Below are 22,354 nucleotides of genomic sequence, written 5' to 3' on the forward strand. Positions count from 1 at the left end.
CTCGCAGGGGCGGTAGCAATGGAATAGAGAGACCAATTGGAAATCAAACCGTATACAGTACGTGAAAACGTCCCAGTGTGGGCTGGGCATAGGGCATCCACATGTCCGGCACATTTTACAAAATACGGATTGTCCGGAATCTGTGATTTAACCAAAACCTGAACGCCTGTGGCTCTTGGCTGCGATACGGTATGATTTCAGTCTGAGCTGCACACATTCTGTGCAACACACATACTTTAAACAAAAAAATAAAAGACAAAGAGCATGCCTGTGCATCGCTCCCTCTGAACTAGAAATAGGAAAGAAGAAAACCAGAAAAAACGTGCAAAATCCAGCATTACTCAGACTTCCTCGGCTTGGCTTGTCAATAGTGGGGGTGGAGGAGTGGTGACTGTCAGCAACTGTTGGCTTTATCCATTAAACACTCCAGTCTAAAGAGTTAGCAGTCATATCCAGTTCTCCTCCAGGGCAGCCATTTCACTGCACACATATCCTAAGGGCTGTTAGAATCAGAAGAATCCTGTCCTCACTTCAATGGAAGAAATACAAATCGTTCTCAAACTCTGGGCGGTTAGCGAGTCCAGACCCTGAAGGTTTAAGGGGCTTGTTGGAGCGCCGAGTGTAATATAGTCAGTTGTAAACAGTGCGACTGCACGTGGCCCTGGCCCTTCATAAATAGGAAGCGACTGGCCCACAGGGCGGAGCTATCTTTATCTGCACAGCTTTCCCTATTATTAGGGGATGCTAGTTGCTGAGTTACCATTCACCACACAACGTGAAGGAAGTTTTCAAACCAAACCACAATATATACAGATGTCTATCAAAAGGATTGAGCATCTTTGTTCTGGAGTGGCTGCATTCTTGTTAGGATTTGTGCTAACCTGTAATAAATTAAAATCTATGCAAAAATACAATTTCAAAGTAAATGGTACAAAACTTGACATTAGCATATGCAAAGATTAATTTTTTTTTTAAAAATCAAGCTTGTTTTGTTTACATTTTTCTGGGGTTTGTTCATAAATCTTTGAACTTGAACAGAAAAATGTTTGTTTTCCATCGACTTGAAAATGGTTCGAAATATGTTTCTTGGCTTTTGAGGGGGAAAAAATAGTACTGGAAATAATTTTATTCAGAAAAATAAAAGTTTCGGATTAACTTATACCAAAGAAGAGAGGCACAAGTGTACTTGGAATACCGTGCACCAGGGATCTCTCATTGTTTGCGCTGCAGGACAGACATGCAGCTCTCAAAGGGTTAATACCGATAATTATAACTGCACTCTTTTCAAAATGACTTTTCCTTTGTGGTGAATCTCCTGCACTGAACGGCAGAGAGCTTCCTGATCCGTGAGATAAAAGAATGAAAACGAGGAAGTCCAGCAGTACTTACTGTCCACAGGGTTGATGTAATCTGTGATGTGCGTCGCGCCGCCTGTTCCACTAGTCTGCATGAGGATGTCACCATACGGGCTTCGATGAGTGGCCATTAGGGTCATTTGATGGTAGTACTCAGCTGGATTAGCTCCTGGTGGGGGAGGAGGCAAGCCAAACAGACCTCTGTCCTTCAAGTGCTCATGAGGAACTGCAGGGCAGAAAACAAGATACCCGTTTCTAAAGTTGTAAAAACCTTTGTGATTTTCAGCACTGACGTCAGACATCCCTCTGCTACCCAGATGGAAGCTATCGCTGCTGTTCAGTGACGGTAGTTTGGGCGTGTTTGTGTAGAACAGAGCTGAGCAAGCTGGGGCCTCCACATTCCAGTGTTTCCTCAAACTCATAAACAAACCCTGGCTGCACCGAATGACTTCAGGCACGAAGAGAGAAAGGGAAAAAAAAATCACAGCAGGAAAGATAGGAACACTTGGAAACATGGCAGCTCCACGTCGAATGTCAGCAAGGGAATTTTTAATCTTCAAAACCAATGAAAGCACACACGTTGCAGTCACATCCATGCTCATACACAAATGTCCGCTCACACCCTCTCACAGGTATCCTCTAATACACTCACTGGTGCATGTACACAATATACATATGTTTTTAAAACTTACTAGTTAAAGGTATGCTATAATGTTCCTTGCTTCAGCATCTAGTTTAGAATCTAGTCTGGATAAGAAGCTAAATAGTTAACCCCTGAGGGGCTGAAGCAGCTTTCCTACAGAACAACTACCTCCAACAAGACACAACAGGATTTCAGTGTTTTCGCTCATTTAGAAAAGCTCACAGGTTCCGGTGTGCCTGGCTCAATTCTCTTGATGTGGTTACACGATCTTAACCCTTACATTGTTGTCTGACTAATCACAGTCTAATTGTGTGGACACAGATAACGATTTAACCCCACAATTGCATTAATAATGGAGCAAACATTAGCACCAGAAACTTCAGAAGATAATTTTACCAATCCACGGACACACATTTAGAATATTACATGAACACTCAGGGAGTATTCAAGGGATTAAACTTCACTTTTGCTAAATTATTTTCTGCTCAGCACAGGCAATTCTGAGATCCATCTATTATGAGCATCTAGTCTCGAAGCAGGTACCTCATGTAACTAATAATATAATACTGTCAACTTCCATCTCTGTATAATAAAACAACACTGGTTATAAGTTAACATTTTGGGAGTTCTTGGTTTGGGGTTCCATTTCATTGCAATTACCCACCACCCAAAATGATTATTCATTCTCGCTTTCTGCTCAATGTGGTATACTCTCTTGCTTGTGTGAACATCTAAGAGAACTCTTTTACTGAACCATCATTGCTTCATGTGATTGTCTAGGAACAGGATTTTTCATAAACTTTACACAGAAAGGAAGGTAAAGCCCTATCATTGCTGTTTTCATCATGCACTTTATTAATGTACAAACTGAAGAGCCCATATTTGAAAACAGGACAAACGTCAGTGATTGCGTGGTGTTCATCGCCTTAGCTCATACAAGACAGGTGAAATTAAATACTCTCTACAAATAGCACATGAATGCTGCCTTTTATAATGCATGTACTTTACAATTTGGAGAAGACATCTTGAGAAGTCATTAACATCACCCAATGCTGTCCCTTCCTTAGTTCATCTCATGCTCAAACCCTCATCCATGCCGTTGTTACCTCTAGACCATTCCAATGTACTCCTGGTCAGCCTCCCATGCTCTGCCCTCCAAAAACTTTGAGGTCATCCAAAACTCTGCATCCTAACTCGCACCATGTTCTGTTTACCTATCAGCTCTGTGCTTGCTGACCTAAACTGGCTCCCTGTTGAGCAATCCCTCAATTTTAAAATCCTCATTTTTGTTTTCAAATCCCTCCATGTCTTCACCCGCCCCCATCTCTGTAATCTCCTCAAGTCCTATAACCCTCCGAGATATCTGCACTCCTCCAATTCTGGCCTCTCGAGCATTCCTGATTTTAATCATTCCACTATTGATAACGCCTTCAGCTGCCAAGGCTATAAGCACCAGAATTTCTTCTATAAACCTCTAACTCCCTTCCCTCTTTTAAGATGCTTCTTAAAGTCTAGTTATTTGACTAAGCTTTTTGATCATCTACCCTAATACCTCCTTATATGGCTTGATGTCATATTTTGTTTGAAAATGTTCCTGTGAAGCGCCTTGGGATGTTTTACTATATTAAAAGTGCCAGACAAATACAGGTTGTTGTTGGTAAAGTTATTTGGATAAAGAATACAGCAAGGCTTACCATCAGCTGGACTTAGGCCTCTTGCAGCTGAGATCATGGAGAGTGTGGGGCTGCCATGCATGGTCCTCAGGTAATGTTCCATGTGGGGGTTGACATAAGGATGGGGTGGGCTGAAAGGAGACTCCCCCGTGCCCGCTGGATTCCGATGAGGAGAGAGCCTGATGAGGGAGATGTCAGAGAAGACAGGGCTTCCAGTCAAGGCAGGAGGCCTGAGGAAACAGAAGCACAATATTTCTTAAAATTCAGCTGGCTTTACAGTTACATTCCCATTGAGAAACATGCAGATGGCTATCAGTTTGAGTCTGTTGATAGGAACTGAATTTGATCTGAATGTTTATACTTACTCCTGCTTTGGACCAGGACATGTTCCGCCTGCATTAAATCACCATGTACCACTCAACATGCATTATGACATGAAGTTGGTCGAACTGGGATGGAGCAAGAAACCAATTCATAGTTCAATATTGAATTCAACTTAAACTGGAGCTCAGCTGCTACTTCTTAAGCTGACAAGAGGCTGAGTTTCCGCTGTGATCTAACTGAATAATTTCATATTTACATTGTGCATTTTGATTCAAAGCAGCTGGAAATCTGGGACAAAGATCAGTATTTTACTATTGCAAAGCAATGTCATTCTTAGCCCGATGCAGACCGTGGGATTCCTTGACATACATTCCCTGTAGCTTGGCCAGATAAATGGTTGGATTTGTAAGGAACTAACAACCATCTCCACCTCCCCGCTCCCCCCACCACCACCTCAATGTGAAAACAGCGTCGTTTATTCCAGAGATGCAAAAAAAAACATTGGATTAACAATATTTAATGCCTTTGGCTGGTGTGTGATCCATGCTTATCCATCCAACAGCTCCCTGTTTGGAGCTCTTTAATCAGATTTCTGTTCCCACCACAGAACTGAAACGACCTTTATTATCAAAGTCACAAATAACATCCACTGTGACCAACATGATAGGACATTATTCCACCTTGACATCTCTGCAGCCTTTGACATGGTCAACAACATCATTCTCCGCCAACAGCTGCCCTCTGCAATCCAACCTAATGCGACTATCCTTGCTTTGGTTCCATTCCGTTCCATTCACTTGTAGCCAGGACTTCTCCAGCAATGAGCCTTTTTCAGATACGTGCTACCCTTGGCAACATTATCCACAGGCATAGGGTCAGCTTCCTCATGCATGCTGAAACACCCGGCCCTATTCCTCCCTGTCTCAACTCCTCCCTTTTCTCCATTTGTCAGATTGTTTGTCCAACATCCAGTCTCTCTCTCCTAGCTAATCATTGGTAAGACCATCATTTTCAATCCCCACTACAAATTCAGTATCCTAACCATCAATTCCATCTCCTTCAGCACCCAAGCTCAATGTCTTATTTAGTTCTGTGCTCAGCTTATAGCCCCATATACTCTATCACAAAGACCACCTAACTTCGCCTCTGTAATATTTCTCGCCTACACCTCTTCAGCCTATTTATTGCTGAAACTTTCATCCATATCTTTGTGACTTCCAGTCTTTATGGACTTGTCTCTTGATTCCTATCTCTGTAATCTGCTCCAGTGCTGCATACCTCACCCCCACCCCTAGCTCCCCAAACGTACTCACCATTTCATTGATTCTGTTCTTTCGGGCATACTCCCTCTATTCATCATGTCACTAGCAGCTGTGTTTTGAGCTACATTCTGGAATTTTCTCCCTGAACCTTTCTGCCTCTCCAGATCCTCCTCCTCCTTGAAGACGCTCTTCAAAATCCATCTCTTTAGCTGAGATTTCGATAACATCCCTCCCCCCCCACCGCTCCCCCAACCCCCAAATCTCCTCCTTTGGCTCAGGTGTCCTGCTTTCCCCTCCGGCTCGGTCTAGGAGATGTTTATTGCTACATACAAGCGCCACAGAAATGCCAATTGTTATTCATGTTGTTGGCATTTTCAGAAGAAAAGAGGAGAAAAATCAGAGGGAGGGAACCCAAAATAAACGAAAACTCTCAGCTCCACAAGTGGTTCGGGCTGTAGCTGATGTGTGGCGGACACAAGATCTGAAAAGTTCAGCTGAACTAATTCACCAAAACACCTCATTCATCAATCTGACAGAAGGATTTCAAAGCAACAGGTAGCCGAATCACTTAAATTCACAGCTCGATCATGCAGAAAAGACACATACTACCTCCGCAGCTAATGGAGCCTGAGCGAAGCGATCAGACAGCTTTATCTTTTTCTTGGGTTGGTATTAAATAAGGGTGATGTGTGCATGTCTTTCCCTTGAGAAAGCAATGCACGGGAAGACATAGTAGCAATATCACAGACTAGTAATCCAGAGACCCAGGCTAATGCTCAGAGCACATGGGTTTAAACCCCACCACAGTTAGTGGAATTTGAATTCACTTAGTAAGCCTGAAATATTTAAAAAAACTAGTCTCAGTAACGGCGACCATGGAACTATCATCGATTGTTGTAAAAACCCATCACTAATGTCCTTTAGGAAAGGAAATCTGCCATCCTTACCTCGTCTGGCCTACATGTGACTCCAGACCCACAGCAATGTGGTTGACTCTTAACTGTCCTCTGAAATGACCTAGTTAGGAATGGGCAACAAATGCTGGCATTGCCAGTGACACCCACGAAAGAATAAAAAAAAATAGTTTGGAATACCTTTGTGCCTCATTTTGCAAGTGCGCCCTAACTTGTATGTCATGTTTATTTGAACCAAGATACCCACGTTCCAAAAGAAGAATGACAAAGATGAAAGTTGCTGCCCTTGATTTATGCCAATGCACAACTTTAAAGACATTGCCTGCACTTCGCAGACTTCGAAAGAATTGGCATTTATATAGTATCTTTCAAGTCCTCAGGATGTGCCAAAGTACTTCACAGTGAATTAATTACTTTTCAAGTGCAGTTACCCTTGTAGTGTGGACAAACGCAACAATTTGTGCACATCAAGGTGCAAAAAGCAGCAATGAGGTGTATAACCTTTTGTTAGCAGTAACAAAAACAAAAAAAGCTGGAAAAACTCAGCAGGTCTGACAGCATCTGTGGAGAGGAAGGCAGAGTTAATGTTTCGAGTCCGTATGACTCTTCATCAGAACTTTCTTGAACTTTCTCAGAACGGACTCGAAACGTTAACTGTATTCCTCTCCGCAGATGCTGTCGGACCTGCTGAGTTTCTCCAGCCACTTTTGTTTTTGCTACAGATTTCCAGCATCTGCAGTATTTTGCTTTTATCTCAGGCTTTAGCAGTGTTGGTTAAAGAATAAGTGTTAGTCAGACTCTTGGGAGAAGTCCTGGCTTATCTTTAAATAGAGCCACATGATCTCTTATTTCTCATGGGGTCTCGGTTTAATGTCTCATTCTTAAGACGGCAACTCCAACAGTGAAGCACTCCACCAACTCCGCATTGGAATAGCCTAGGATATGCGCTGGAGGCTCTCGGTCGGGATTTGAACCCACAATCTCCAGACCTCAGGGGTGAGAATTCTAGCACCGAGCGAAGCCAAGTTCCCATGATTAGCTGAAAACTTTTCTATAACATTGGTTTTTGGGGAGTGATGCCACATCTTCCTCCCAGTGCCACTCTCACGCATTTACACTTCCACATAGTACGGTATTGGTGTGAGGCAATGGGCAGAACTGGAGCTGGCAAAAAACCCTGGGGATGATACCAAGAACCAGGAAAGAAGTATCTTTCCTCACCGGCAAAGCAAGAGGGAAATCAACAGGCTCATATTAGCTGGCAGAAAGATTGCTCTGTGTTTACCACGGGTGATAGCTTTTAAATGGAAAAGTACCTGACCAATGGTTCAACTGTGATTCTGATCTTGCCATTTATGAATGCCAACCTCTCCCTGTCCACCCCATCCCCCATTTCAAAACGTGACTTACCAGATAAAGTAAGAGCCTCTCTATCCTGTTTCGGAAGGGTCTCCTGGGAGACTTGGGACACAGATATACTCCAGACGTTTGAAGAGTAGTTTTAATAAATTACCATGTTATGGGGATGATTTACGCTTGCAAACCAGGTGACACTAGGGCAAAAATTGCATGAAAAGAAAATACTGGCTTACTGCCAGAGGTCTGTCCGGCTGTTCTGATTTTCGACAGGACCTCAATTTAGGCGACTGGTGCTCCTGCCAGAAACAGGTGGAGGCCTAATTAAAGTATTGAAATAGGAGTCAAGCGATGCAGTCAAGACACCCAACCTGATTTTCACCTCAATAGTCACTGCAACTTCCTCAAATTGCCCGCAAATCATGGGTGGTACTGGAGGCAGCCATTTTCAGGGATGACAAGCTGAAGCAGTGGAAAGCTGGGACCACAGCCAATACACATATTTTCTCGTGAGTTTTGATCCTTAAGTCTTCCTCAACTTCAACTCCTTGGCTTCTGGGCATTCTTTATAAACTTCTCCGACAATGTGATAAGCTGCTCTGATGAACAGCTCACTGTGCCCCAGCCCTCATCTTTCCAGCCCTCCCTTTTAAAAATGTTGCCACAAATCCACGCTCAATGTCTGTCCCCATCGGATTCCCCACCCTCTCCAATGACCACCCAGCAGCAGTTTGATTACTGCTGGCAGCTCTCCTACCGAATTGTAATGAGAGCCGGCCAGCAAAATTCATTAGGCCTACATCCGATGTCATTGGACAAAGCTCACCCAATTCACACTGGGAGTCGAGAAATGCCTCCTTCACACAGACCCCCTTTTTTTTAGGAATTTCCCCCCTTCCCCCCGCACCCCAACGCTTTCTTTAGGTCACACCACCCCTGACAACATTTCCTCAGCAGTGAAAGGCAGCAAGCGGCCGACTGTCAAGCTTCCAGTCGTTGCAAGGAAATTGTGTGAAAGCGGTCACAATGGCTCCCTTTCCAAAATGCCCTCTTTTGCTCCACTTAAAAATCTCTCAGCTCTGTGAGGTGCCTCGTTCTGAAGCACACAGCGCATAGTCACGGGCACAAGCCCATGTTGGTTAACACTACAGCTTGTATAATGGAGACTATTCTATTAGAAGTAAGGGTAAGATGAGGTCCATCAGCTAAAGAGCTGAGGAGGTTTCTTCCTCAACTTACGCAAACTTGATAGGCGGGCATCGCAATAACGTGATGACATCACTTGTGTCCGCTGTGCAGTACAATCAGGCTGCTCAGGGAACAGCACTGCATCTTCTCCAAGTATAAGTGTAAATGCTGATAAGCAATTTAGAAAGATTCCGGGCACAATTCCAAACAAAATGGATAATGCCAGAGCAGCGTGTAAGTGTGTTTTAAGAGGGGATCGGCGTTTGAGGTGGGGGCTGTTCTTCTGAGTTTGGGATTTCAGTGTCCCTGCGCGTGTAACTCAATCCACACGGCAAACAGAAACAAGCAGGCAGGGGCCGGATTAACGAGGATTAAGCGGGGAGATAGACTTCTGTTCAAAAACTGTCAGCAAAACCTGCTTAAAAGTTGTAATTGTAGAACCATGGAAAATGAAATTACATGAGAAACCAAAGCCAAGAACGAAAAAAATGAAACGCACTGAGAACCAGCCAATGGAACCGAGAAACAGGAAACCAGAAACATCTTTTTGCCCTGTTCCCCCCACCTCTTAATTCTCCCTTTTCCTCATGTAGGATTCTATACATCCCAACAATGAATCCACTGGCTGTTCTTCAAGTGTGGACATTGACATTATGGGCAATGAGTTCTGCCGGAGGCGGTACTCACGCCTAACATTCAAGTGCTCCACCACATCCTCACACACATTCCAATGATACCAGCCTCACACCTAGCTCCCACATATCATCCAAGCACAGTTCAACGTGTTCACCAACATTCTTCTGTCTTGCAGGACAAGGTGACACCCAATAGAAGTGAGAGGGAGCAATGCAGAACTGTTGGGGGACGAGGACAGTTGCATCTCCTGAACACTATTGCTGTGTCCTCAGCCACTTCTGGCATGGAGCCTCAAGATGAGAAGGTTACTATGCAGGCGTCCCTTGCATGTGCCAGAAGCCTCTGAGCGGGTGCCGCCTTGACATTATTCAGCCCTACCTTATGATACCTGCTCAATTTGAGAGCTTGGACCATGCAGGTTCAGTCAACATAGGTGCTTGTCATTCTCCAAAGATCATTGGCAGAACCTTTCCTGTGGGCTTCAGGAGCCCCCTGTCAGGGTCAGATGGGAGTAAGAAGCCTGCATTGTGTGGAAAACAGTCGTTGTGTAGAGAGGCTAATTAATGGCCGAGGGTGAGCTTGACGTCTAATTAAAGACAGTGGCTGGTCTCTTAAACTTGGAGGGCCAATAGGAGGCCCTCCAGCTTGGGAGCAGCAGCAGGATGTCATGGGAGATAAATGGGGGAGACGGTGCCCCAAAATGGAGGCACCCTTGCCCGACTTTTTTCAATTCAAATGAACATACAGGCCAGGATTTTGTGGCCCCGACTTGGCGGGACCCACCGCAGGGGATGCAGTGGCCCAGCCAAATGCCCATCGACTTTCGGCGGGACCAGGTGATCCAGACGGCTGGTGAGGCCGGAAAATCCCGCCTATAGATCCAGCAGCCAGGCCATCACTGTAGGGAGAGGCCCTCCACAGGGCAGCCTTTAGCTGCAGCTGAACTCAGGTAGGCTGGGGGTCCTTCGAAGCTGCCTGGAGTGCTGGTCCATGGTCTGCCGCTGTGAGGCTGCCTCCAGGCAGCTGCACTGTCACCCACCTCCTGCAGGAACCTGGAGGCCGACTGGAAAGCAGGGCTCCAGCAATTGGCCTTAAGCGGCCATTAACGGAGTCAATTGGGAATCAGAACGGGGAAGGTTGGGTTGGTGGAAGTATGGGGGAGGGAGGAAAGCAAGGGGTCCATTGTCACACTGTTTGCAGCTTGTTCATCATGACAGATAGCAGCATGAGAGTGAGATGGGAGTTGAGAAGGAGGGGATAAGGCACGAATATACCGTCATCCTCAATGGTCTCAGTGATACCAGATACCATGGGCTCTGTCACAACTGGCTACATAACGCTGAGCATCGTCTCCTCAGCAGTGTTCGGGAGATGCAACTGTTCTTGCCTCCCATCAGTTCTGCATTGCTCCCTCTCAAATGCCCCGAATATGAAGCTTAATGAAATCGTGATGAAAACCCATAAAAGGGCAAGCGACAGGAGAAAGAAAAGCAGCAGCAGCAAAATTATTTTTTTTTACCTACTTGGATGTGTAGCTTAATGTCAAAATGTTATAGTAAAAAAGTATGCTTTTTTAAATAAAGAGGCTTAATTCAAATTCTAACATCTGTATTCAAATTCCCACTATGTATTGTCATCAAGGTGTGTTGTCACCTTGTCCTGCGAGAGAGAAGAATGTTGCACTGTGCTTGGATGATGTGCCTGCCACAGCTGAATAGCTGGAGATATGTGGGAGCTAGGTGTGAGGCTGGCGTCATTGGAATGTGTGAGGGTGAGGTGGAGTACTTGAATGTTAGGCATGAGTCCTGAGTGCTACTGGGTGAGTGATGGGCATGTGGTTAATTAAGCAGCGAGAGGCGTTGGTGGTGTGGTGAGTAGGAGATGTTGTATGAAGATGGATTCACTGACCTTGACCAACCACATAAGGATATTAGATATCTTGTGACACTACTGCCAGGTTCTCAGGATGAGAATCCAGGAATTAACCTCCCTGACCACCTGCTCCCAACCCCTTCGGAGGGTGGTCCTGGAGGACCTCCTAACCCCTGCGGAACCATGGCATCCCTCCTCCTGCCCACCTCCATGGCTAAAGTCTCTAGTCCATCTGTGGTCTTGAGAACCCTCCCTCTGCCTTGATGTTCCATTTTCCTACTTAATAATTGCAGCAATAGCATTCAGCAATGGCCTTCTGTGATTCTGTGCAGATTCCCTTTAAGAGGGACAGACCGTGTTTAAGAGATCACAGGCCAATTTTAACCCTAGATGTTGGCTATTTCACTGTGTATGAGGTTGCGGGGAAGGCATTAGAGCCGGCTTCATGCATGACTCAGACTAATATCTTCTTAAATGCATTTTAAAAGAGGGGCCATTATAATGATAAAATTACTGTGGATGTTGGAAATCTGAAATTAAAAACAGCAGGTCTGGCTGCAGAGATGGAGAAACAGGATTCGTATTTCAGGTCAAAAGTTCTGTTGAAAGGACATAGGCCTGAAACGTCAACTCTGTTTCTCTTGTCACGGATGTTGCCGGACCTGCTGAGGATTCTCAGCATTTTCTGTTTTATTTTAATTCTCTCAAGGGATGTGGGCATTGCTGGCTAGGCCGACATTTATTGCCCAACCCTAATTGCCCCTGAGAAGGTAGCTGTGAGCTGCTTATTTGAACTGCTGCAGTCCCTGTGGTGTAGGTACACCCACAGTGCTGTTAGGAAGGGAGTTCCAGGATTTTGACCCAGCGACAGTGAAGGGACGGATACATTTCCAAGTCAGGATGGTGAGTAACTTGGAGGGGAACTTCCAGGTGGTGGTGTTCCCATCTATCTGCTGCCCTTGTCCTTCTAGATGGTAGTGGTCGTGGGTTTGGAAGGTGCTGTCTAAGGAGCCTTGGTGAATTCCTGAAGTGCATCTTGTAGGTGGTACACACTGCTGCTACTGTGCAGCAGTGGTGGAGGCAGTGAATGTTTGTGGATGAGGTGCCAATCAAGTGAGCTGCTTTTTATGTCAATAACAACATCTTATATTTATATATCATCTTTAATGTAATAAAACATCCCAGGACTAGCTATAATGGAGGATTTAATTATATGAATATAGACTGGGACATTAGTATGTAAAGGGCAGAGAGCAGGAAGAGTACATTCAGCAGAATTTTTCACATCAGCATTTTTCCAGTCCAATGAGAATTGCTTGAACTGATTCTTGGGAATGAAGTGGGTCAAGTGGATCAAGTGCCAGTAGCACTGTCCCCATTTAGGGGGTCATTGTATCATAAGGTTTAGGTTGGCTATAGGAAAGAACCAACAACAGCATCCTCTCCCAAGCCAACGTGCCCTGCATTGAGGCGCTAATCACTCAAAACCAGATCTCTTGGGCAGGACATGTAGTTTGTATGTCTGACACCAGACCCCTGAAGCAACTGCTGTACTTGGAACCTGGTCATTGTAGATGACTCCCAGGAGGACAATGGTAATGTGTCAGGGATGACCTCATAGCGTCCCTGAAGAAGTCAAATATCCTCACTGATTCATGGGAGTCCGTGGGTTGTGACTGACCAAAATGGAGAAAGTTCATTTGGGAAGGCACAGAACATATTAAGAGAATTCATCAGGAACATGCAGTGATGAAGCTGAGGCGTCAGAGAGAGAGTGCGCTAACCACCCAACAACTCATCTACCCAACCCTCCAAGCACCACTTGCCCCATATGTGACAGTGTCTGCAGGTCACACATTGAACCCATCAAAACTGACCGGAAGGAAGTTATTCTTGATCCTAAGAGACTGCCTAAGAAGACATACTTGTTCAAAAAAGGATGTAAGGAGAAGCCCATCAACTACAGGCTAGTCAATTTGACCTCAGCGGTGGGGAAGCATTTAGAAATAATAATTTGGGACAAAATTAATTGTCACTTGAAAAAAAGCGAGTTAATTAAGGAAAGCCAGCTTGGATTTGTTAAGGGAAAATTATGTTTAACAAATTTGCTTGAGCATTTAGATGAGATAACAGGAAGAGTAGATGAGGTTAATGTGGTGCAGATGGAATTCCAAAAGTCATTTGATAATGTACCGCACAACAGACTTGTGAGCAAAGTTACAGCTGAAAGGACAACATTAAAAAGAACAATAGCAACATGGATACAAAATTGGGTTGAGTGACAGAAAACAGAGAGCAGTGGTGAATGGTTATTTTTTGGACTTGAGGAAGGTTTACAGTGAGATTCCACAGGGGTCAGTGTTAGGACCCCTGCTCATCTTGGACTTTAAGAAGGATGTGAAGGCATAAGTGAGGCCACAGAAAAGATTCACGAGAATGGTTCCAGGGATAAGAAATTTCAGTTATAATAAGTCCTCACAAGTTGTGGTTGCATTCCTGAAAATCACGATGTTAAGTGAAGCAACTTTAAGTGAATCATATGTTCCCATAAGAATCAATGTTAAAGCCGGAGTTAGGTTCCTTTGGACATCTATTGCCCAGAAAAAGCCATGTCCAAGTTGAAATACTGTACAGTACATGTGCAGCACTGTGCATTCCCAATTGGAATAACTTGCAAAATAAAATAAATTGAATATAAAAGAAATACCAAATACATTCAAATTAGGTAACACTAAAACACCCAAACAAGCCCCGTGTAGCACAACTTCTGTGTCTCACCCACAGCACTCCTGAAACTCAGCTCAACGTTTTGCTTGCTTTCCTTTCCCCCACACACACACACTCACTCTCTCTCTCTCCTTTCCCACTCTATCTTTCTCTCTCCTTACCCACTCTGTATGTCTCTCTCTCTCCTTTCCCACTCTGCCTCACCCTCAACATCCTCATCCTTACCACCCGAGCAGCCCAGGGCAGTGACTCAACAACCCAAGGCTCTGGCCAACTCCCTGTCTGAGGCTGCACCTGGACCAGGAGCCTGGGCCTCTTCTTGTCAGTCTGCAGGGGGCTGAGCCCCTGTCCCAGGCCATGAGAGGAGCCAGGAAGGGGCCGTAAGAAGAGCTGGGGGGGTGGTTTGGGGATGGAGCCAGAGGTGGGGCCACAGATAATTCCGGCTTGAGGGGTGTGGGGCTGCGCATGGTGCTGGGGAGAGGGTGGGTGGCCACGTTCAGAGTCGGGGGATGGGTGGCCGCGTACGGAGACGGAGGAGGGGTGGGTGGGGGGTGGGTGGCCGTGTATGGAGACTCCCTCCCTCCCCCACCCTGCCCGGGTTACTCATATTTCACCACCCGCTGAATGGCCCACAGCTTCCCATTCTTGCCCTCAGCTCCTGCTCCTGGATCTCAAGCCTTGCTCTCTCTGCCCGTAGCCTTGGCCTCTGGTGACAGCGGCAGCAGCTCTGGCATTAGAACATGGCGGCAGCTGGCCCAGAGTGCAGCATGGTTTGGTGGGGGGGGGGGGTGAGAAAGGGGGTGTCGTGGTTGGGGTGGGGCGGGTCAGAGTACAAATGATGATTTAAAACGAAAAATGGCAATGCATATCGAAAAAAGGCCCTAAAGAATAAACATCGTCAGCATGAAACAACATTAAGGGGGGGTGACTTATAGTGAGGACTTACTGTACTTAGATTGGAGAAGTTGGGGCTGTTTTCCTTGAAGAAAAGAAGGCTAAGAGAAGATTTGATTCAAAATCATGAGGGGTCTTGGGGTTAAAATCATGAGGAGATAGGGAGAAACCGTTCCTATTGGTTGCATGGTGGAGTAGCAAAGGACACAGATTCAAGATGATTGGCAAAAGAAGCAATAATGACCTGAGGAAAAAGTTTTTTTTTTACACAGCAAGTGGTTAGGGTCTGGAATGCACTGCCTGAGATTCAACTGTGGCTTTCAAAAGAGCATAGGATCATTATTTGAGGAGGAAATATTTGCAGGGCTACAGGGAATAGACAGGGGAGTGGGACTAAATGAGTTGCTCTTGCAGTGATGCAGCATGGACCCAATGGGTCAAATGGCCTTCGTCTGTGCTGTAACCATTCTATGGCTCTAAGACACTTCACAGTGTTACAAAGCAAAATTAGACGCTGAGCCACATAAGGAAACATTTGGACAGATGGCCAAAATTTTGTCAGCAGAGATAGGTTTTTAAGGAATGTTTTAAAAGGAGGAAAGAGAGCAGGAAGGCAGAGAGCTTTAGTAGGGGGAATTCCAGCCCTTATGGTTGAGGCAGCTGAGGTCATGGCCACCAATAGTGGAGTGATTAATATTGGGATACTCAAAGGTTAACAGTAATGTTCCAGATCAGTAAGCCTGGCTGATTTCCCTGCCTTCCAGCACCTCCCACTATCCCAGGAACATTATGTCCAATTGCAGCATTGTAACTACCACCCTACTGAGATGGAATAGCTCAGCACAACCCTTGGGCCAAACCTATGACTATTTCGATCTATATGTGATAGTACACTATCATATTGGCCAGTGCATTTATCAGCCATTTAAAGCCACTGGCATGATCCTTTGGGCATCAGCACCACCAAGACTAAACTTCAACAGGGATGAACATCTTTGTATTAAAGTGCAGCTTTCAACACTGAATTCAACTTTCAAGTTAACTGCACAAGCAGAATAGCAGCCAATCACTGCAAGCCATTCATGTTTGAAATCTGAATAAACCTTTAATAGAAAATAATTGCCAATAATAAATTGCAGCCTCTTTTCCTATTGCGAACAAGAGACCTTTGATTCAGAAACACTTTTATTTATCCAAAAAAGCTGGCACTCTGCCAGGTCTCTGCCATTTTACTTCCTGCTGTTGTTTGACTTGGCACATAAATTCTTGTCTGGCAACGGGAAAATAAAATGAGATTTAAAAAAAACGAGCACAGTAAATTGACAATTTAAGTGCTTTATGTGCTGACAGCCCCTTGTCTTCCTAAGTGCCAGGAGGCACAAGCTATGCAAACCCATTTCTCTTGTGAGCAGGAGTGCGAAGCAGATTAAAAGGGGGCTCTTTGAATTCTGTTAAGAGCTCGCTATCGATGATACAAGCTAGCATTGGGAGAGAGGCAAGGGGACAAAGACAGCAAGAAAATGCATGACTTGTAAATCTGATTGCCACCTTGGTGGAAATCTCCGTGATCTTTCTCTCATTTTTTTTTAAAAAGTGTATCACACACTGAGAATTAGCATGCAATAAATGCATTTTCTTGCTCTTGCTAAACTGCTTCCTTCATCTTTTTCTAAAAGCATTGCCTGCTATACAATTAGTCATTCAGTAATACTTGTCTCACTCACTTTGAGATTCCTGCCACCCTCCAGTGCGAATCTTATGAATGAGACTCACTGCTGTTGTACGCTGGTGGTTTTATGAATGACAGGACAGGAAGGAGGCTTAATTAAGTCATCGACAGTAGACACCTCTCACAGCCTTGCGAGTAGAATGTTTTCTTTATCTGATCGTTCCCATTGCATAACCTCCCCATCTTCTTCAAAACAAATGAAAGGCAGCAACATGTCCTGCAGGTGCCTGAAGTCTGACTGAGTACTCACTGTGACTCTGCACTGAGACAAGGCAACCTAGCAGCCCACAATGCAGTCCCCCTATGTGCAAGTGAATTAGCCAGATCTGGCCCTCATCCCAGGGCAGGACCAAGTCACCAGCTCCAGTAGAGGCAACGAGCTTCCGTTTCCCACAAAAAAATAGTGTTGGATTTGCAGCAAAATTGACACTAGCCTGATGTGAATGCCCTTCTCAAGCCAACCCTAATATCGAGGTGACACCCTATTTGCGCACCAGTTTTTAACGGTTTTTAGCCAATTGCTAAGTTGATTTCTGTGCTTCTTACTGCAAATGCAGCATAAGGAAACTTCAAAATGGAGCCAAAATATTCAGTGAAATAGAAAGGCGAGCTTTAACAGCCAACTGCACCAGAGCCTACCTTAGGTACACGTTCAAATATTTCAATTGGCCATCACATTTCAAGTCAGTTGAAATAAAGCTCACTTTAAAACAAACAGGAGGCTTGTTTAACATAGAATTATTCCTTGTATAAAATTTGCTTTTAAATTACACTTAAATCTGAAACTTGTGTAAAAGGTGCTTAAGAATGGAAGCCCATTTAACAGAACCTCAATTATCCACATTCCCACGATCATACCTTCCATTACCTGCAGGGCTACATGGCATTTGGAGCTTTATTTAGTCCAAGCAAGTTTACATATAATTGAAAATTTATACATTGACCTTTTATAGACCCTGAGTTCTGGACCTAGACTCTAGATACTACAATGGCAACAATTTGCATTTATATAGCACCTTTAAAATAGTCAAGTAGCCTAGGGTGCTTCACGGGAGTATTATCAAATAAAACTTGACACCAATCCACATAGAGATATTACAACAGGTGACTAAAAGCCTGGCCTAAAGGAAACAAAACATAATTAAAAAGGTTAGTGAAATGTTGACCTTTTAGGAATACAGAGGGGTGGAAGCTATGTTACAGCTGTGCAGAGCTCTGGTTAGATCCCATCTGGAGTCCTGCATTCAGTTCTGGACACCACCTCAGGAAGGCCAAACTGGCCCTGGAGTGAATGCGGTATAGATGCCTCAGCATGAGACTGGTGTTTGTCAGCATTTATGTGAAATCAGAAGTTGTGCTTTTCAGTTGATGTTGATAAAAGGCAACCTATAGATGTGAAATAGGAGGGTGCCAAGGATAGACCCTTTGGGAGCTCCAAAGGCAACAGGGTCAGAATTATCGGGATTTCCAGTGCCTGGGCAGAACGAGTATCATGCAGCTCTGATCTTTAGCTTTGGGCCAGTGGACTGGCTGGAATCAAGGCTGCTGGTACATTTTAAGAATACATATAAATTTTAAGTTGCAAAAAAACCCAGGTCTTACCTGCACACGTGAGGAATTTGATTAGACCATCTAAATTGCCTGATCAAAAGCTAAAAGCATATGTATAGGGGAATTTTGTACATCAATTTTAGCATTCGCCAGTGGGTTATCTATACAATGGTAACAATGAAACCTGCACTATAAATTATATCTCACAACAGTTATGTAGAGGGCAAAAGGGAGTAAAATTGCTCCACTGAGTTCCTGATAGCTTTGCCTGTAGGTGGAAGTTATGCAGCATCTGTGAAAACAGCTACACCAACTAGGCTTCATTTCTTTATTCAACAATGTAATATACACACAGAATTACTGAATGCGAATTGACTGCGCTTCTCAAAGTGTTTACGTCAGTGGTTTTCCTGCTCAATTCAATTCTTCAAAAGCAACCTTCGCCCCTAAGGCAATTGCGGATGAGGGCAAGAAATGCGCGCCTTGCCAGCAACACCCACATCACATCCCAGGAAAGAATAAAACAAAGCTTAGAAAGTTAATGTTACCAAGCCATCTGATGCCACAGGTCATCTCAGCTGACCTGAACCTGACCTCCTCATGGTACACTTTTCAGTAGGGGCCTTGGGATGAATCTCCCCCTCCCTAGCCCAAGGATGCTGAGGCCGTGTATAGATAGGGCTTTAACTATTTGGCTGCCAGCCAGAGATCGAACATTGGATCCTCCTGCTTTATATTTTGTTTACCCCTGTGAGGAAGGGGAAATCAATGATCCCTCTAAATTTCTGCGGTTGTGAGCAGCCTGTGTGTGGTATCACTATGACTGCTGCATGGATCATGCAGCCTAGAGGCAACACTGGATGGAGTTAACTGGTCTGTGAAGTAGGGGATCGACATTTGGGCCGGGATTTTGCGGCCTTGTCACGGGTGGGACCCGCCGTGGGCAAGACGGCGCCCCAGCCAGGAGTCCATCGACTTGCGGCGGGACCGGAAGGTCGCGGCCGACGGGCGGATGCGGAAAGTCCCGCCGTCGGTGTGGGAGGCAATTCCAAGGTAAAATAATCATACGTGGGAACTGGATGGAGTGCGACCAATTGAGTCAATGGCTTCACTTCACTCCGGGAGTGGTGCTGGGTGTTGGAGGATAGACATACATCCATCCCTGTTTTGGGGCCTAGCTTTGAAAGGGGCCTAGAATTGAAAGCCCTCAAGTTACTGAGCTCTCAAAGCACTTTATGTCTTTTCACTTTATTGAAAGTTAATGTGCTGCTCCGATTATAAGACAGTTCTTAAAACTAGTACTACTTGACCCCACATTCAGATAATCCACTGAATTTCTGTGGACACTAGGCATGTCTCCATTCGAGTCAGTTTGGACTGTAATGGCTAAAAAGTCATAAAATGATCAGTATTTAAAGTGAGAAGAGGCAGGCAATTGTACAAAGTAAACACAAGCTCCTGTTGTAACTGGTTTATTGGTCACACATCTCTGGCTAAAATACAAAAAGTGGATTGATCATTGCAAGGGAAGTGCTACTGTTTAAGGTGCTCCATTAAAAATATTTGCCAAACTTATTAAAGAGATTAGCCTCAACGTTCAATACACATCTTTTCAAGTGTATTTATGGTTCTTATCAGGGTTTTTAAAACGCTGATTCAACCACAACACTGTTTACTGACTGTCTTGAATGTTTGCTAATGATTGAGAACAAGCTTTGTGCTAAGAATCTGCAAAATCACTTTCGTTCTTTCTGTGATATACATATTGGGGGAGGGGGGGGAAGGGTGGGAGAGTTCAGTAAGGCAATGATTCAACAGCACAGGTTCTTCATTACCTCCCTTGCTTTTCCTCACTGCCTCTATTGCCTACTGATAACTGCGTAGCTTCTCATTCAAGGGGCATTTCTCAAGAGTGACCATGACTGTGTCAGCAGGATATTTTACCATGGCAGCAACAAAGTAAAGCCCCATCTTGCCTTTGCTTGATATCCTCGCATACATTTTCCATAAGGGCCATAAAATGGTAATCAAGAACAGGAATCTGAGTGAGCTTTTTCCCCTCTCTGGCCCAGAGAGCAACAACAGCACCTTTACATTCGCTCCAACTGAGGTCAGCTAAATGGGCACAGACTTGGGATGGGGGTGAGGTGGGAGAAGATTACAGGATCGTGACTGAGTTAATATCACCTCTTTTATTGCGCTTCAACACTTATTTACATTAATATAACATTATAGACATCACATAGTCCCTCATATGCCTTCTCGTAACCATGACACATTCAATACCAAGGACTGCAAATCTAACTTCCAAGATTTGAAAAATAAAATATCTAATTCATTTCCTGAGTGGTTATCCAGATTAACATTGCAGTGCGGGCTGACTCTATTCATCTGATTTCAGATATTATCGTGCCTGTGTATATTGTGTGAAACACTCAAAGCAAACAGCCCACTGACCCTCTGCCTGGCACAGTTTCAAAGATCCTCATTCCACAGCTTAATTCTTCCAATATTGAATTAATTACCTCCCCCAATTTAAATAACTAACTAACTTAACCATTCATATCCTTTGCATCTCACCCCAGGTCACCAGCTTTGAAGCAGTTTGACCCATCCCTACTGCTGTCGCTCTTTCTCCTTCTCAACTTAATATTTCCCTCGTCGGTTCACTAATGTCATCAAAGTTGTACAAAAGGTTTGCAATCACAGATGGCTATTCTGATCTTGGGATTTCATCATGTAAATCCCAGTGTCCCAGATTGGGATCAGATCTGTTATTTAGCATTACAGTTATAAGCCTCTGCCTCTATTGCTCCTTCTTTAAACATTGACAAACTTCTTGTCTCATTAGCAGAGAGAAGTGCCACAGCTCCTTGCAATACTAAGCCAGAATCCTAGATGGTTCTAGTTCTTGTACCTTAGACCCCTTGTACATTCAAGGCTGTCTATCCTCACAAGATACTTATGGATGAGGGAGGCCATTCAGCATATCTTAATTCATCCACTTTTGCCCCAGTTTCCCTATCACCAGCTATTCTCTTCACTTGTAGCTCCTTTACTCTTTAGCCAAAGCTTGTCTCCCCATTATTCTGTATCTGGTTTCAACTCCTCTTCATTCAACCAATAGGAACAACATAGGACAGTGCGGCCCCTTTTTCTGCTATTAACACATTCTGCTATTTTGATTTCAGTCAATGGTGACTTTTATCCTGCTATTAACACCTACTCTGGACCAAAGCTTTAGCCTTTAATACTATCATTACCATTCCTTTTGTCTTTTGTTCCATGACATCTTTGTCATTTAATCTCTCCTGCTCACTAAACTATGCCTGACCTTCTATTCTGCTCCACCCGCCCCCTTCCTTTATTAACAGCATAAAACCCATCACATTTCTACGTCTCTCCAGTTCCAAAGAAGAGTCACATTAGCCTCAAAACACTAACTCTGTTTCACTCTCCACAGATGCTGCCAGACCTGCTGAGTATTTCCAGCATTTTCTGTTTTATTTCAGATTTCCAGCATCCACAGTATTTTGCTTTTATTTTAGGAACAGCATAGGCATTGTTCTTGTGGTTGGATTAACTTCACTACACTGTCAAAAGTTTGGCAGCTCCAAAATTGAGGGACTTTTAGACATTGACTCCCATGGTTGTTAAAATAGTTGTGATCCTGCAATATGGGACATGAGGACTTTAAACGTTAGTAATACAGTTTCTCAGCACATATAACGGATGCATTAGTGCTAATGTGATCTGCCTGCTAGACAAGCTGGATGACCTGTATGCAACCCATGTGTATAACACTGACCAGAACATGTTTTATCTTAATATTTTAGTGAGTTCTGTTTAAAGCAAGTTAATCTCTCTTGTCACTGACTAGACCTGACATGATCTATCCTGTGCACCGTACACCATGGTTACAGTGTACAAGAACATAAGAAATAGGAACAGGAGAAGACCATTCAGCCCCTTGAGCCTGCACCGCCATTCAACAAGATCATGGCTGATCTTCTTGTGTTTCGATTTCCACATTGCCATCTAACCCCAATAACCTTTCAATCCCTTGCCTAACAAGGATCTATCTACCTCTGCCTTAAAAATATTCAATGACTCCACGTCCATCACCTCCTGAGGCAGAGAGTTCCAAAGTTGCACAACCCTCTGCGAGAAAAAAATTCTCCTAATTTCTGTTCTGAATGATTCTTAAACTGATGGGAGGTGGCAGAGAAT

General features: G+C 44.3%; 1 protein-coding gene across 4 annotated transcripts in view; it reads right to left on the reverse strand.

Annotated features, from left to right (window-relative positions):
• Positions 1-22,354, reverse strand: part of gli2a (GLI family zinc finger 2a) — a 354,425-nt gene that overhangs the window by 79,680 nt on the left and 252,391 nt on the right. For all 4 annotated transcript variants that reach the window (XM_078552577.1, XM_078552579.1, XM_078552578.1 and 1 more), the window contains 2 exons: positions 3,693-3,901; positions 1,390-1,581 (listed from right to left, as the gene is read on the reverse strand). In XM_078552577.1, coding sequence (XP_078408703.1) covers positions 1,390-1,581; positions 3,693-3,901 — 401 coding nt within the window. The remainder of the gene's footprint in view (positions 1-1,389; positions 1,582-3,692; positions 3,902-22,354) is intronic.

The sequence above is a fragment of the Cetorhinus maximus genome, chromosome 11 (assembly GCF_964194155.1).
Source record: "Cetorhinus maximus chromosome 11, sCetMax3.hap1.1, whole genome shotgun sequence".
NCBI lineage: Eukaryota > Metazoa > Chordata > Chondrichthyes > Lamniformes > Cetorhinidae > Cetorhinus > Cetorhinus maximus.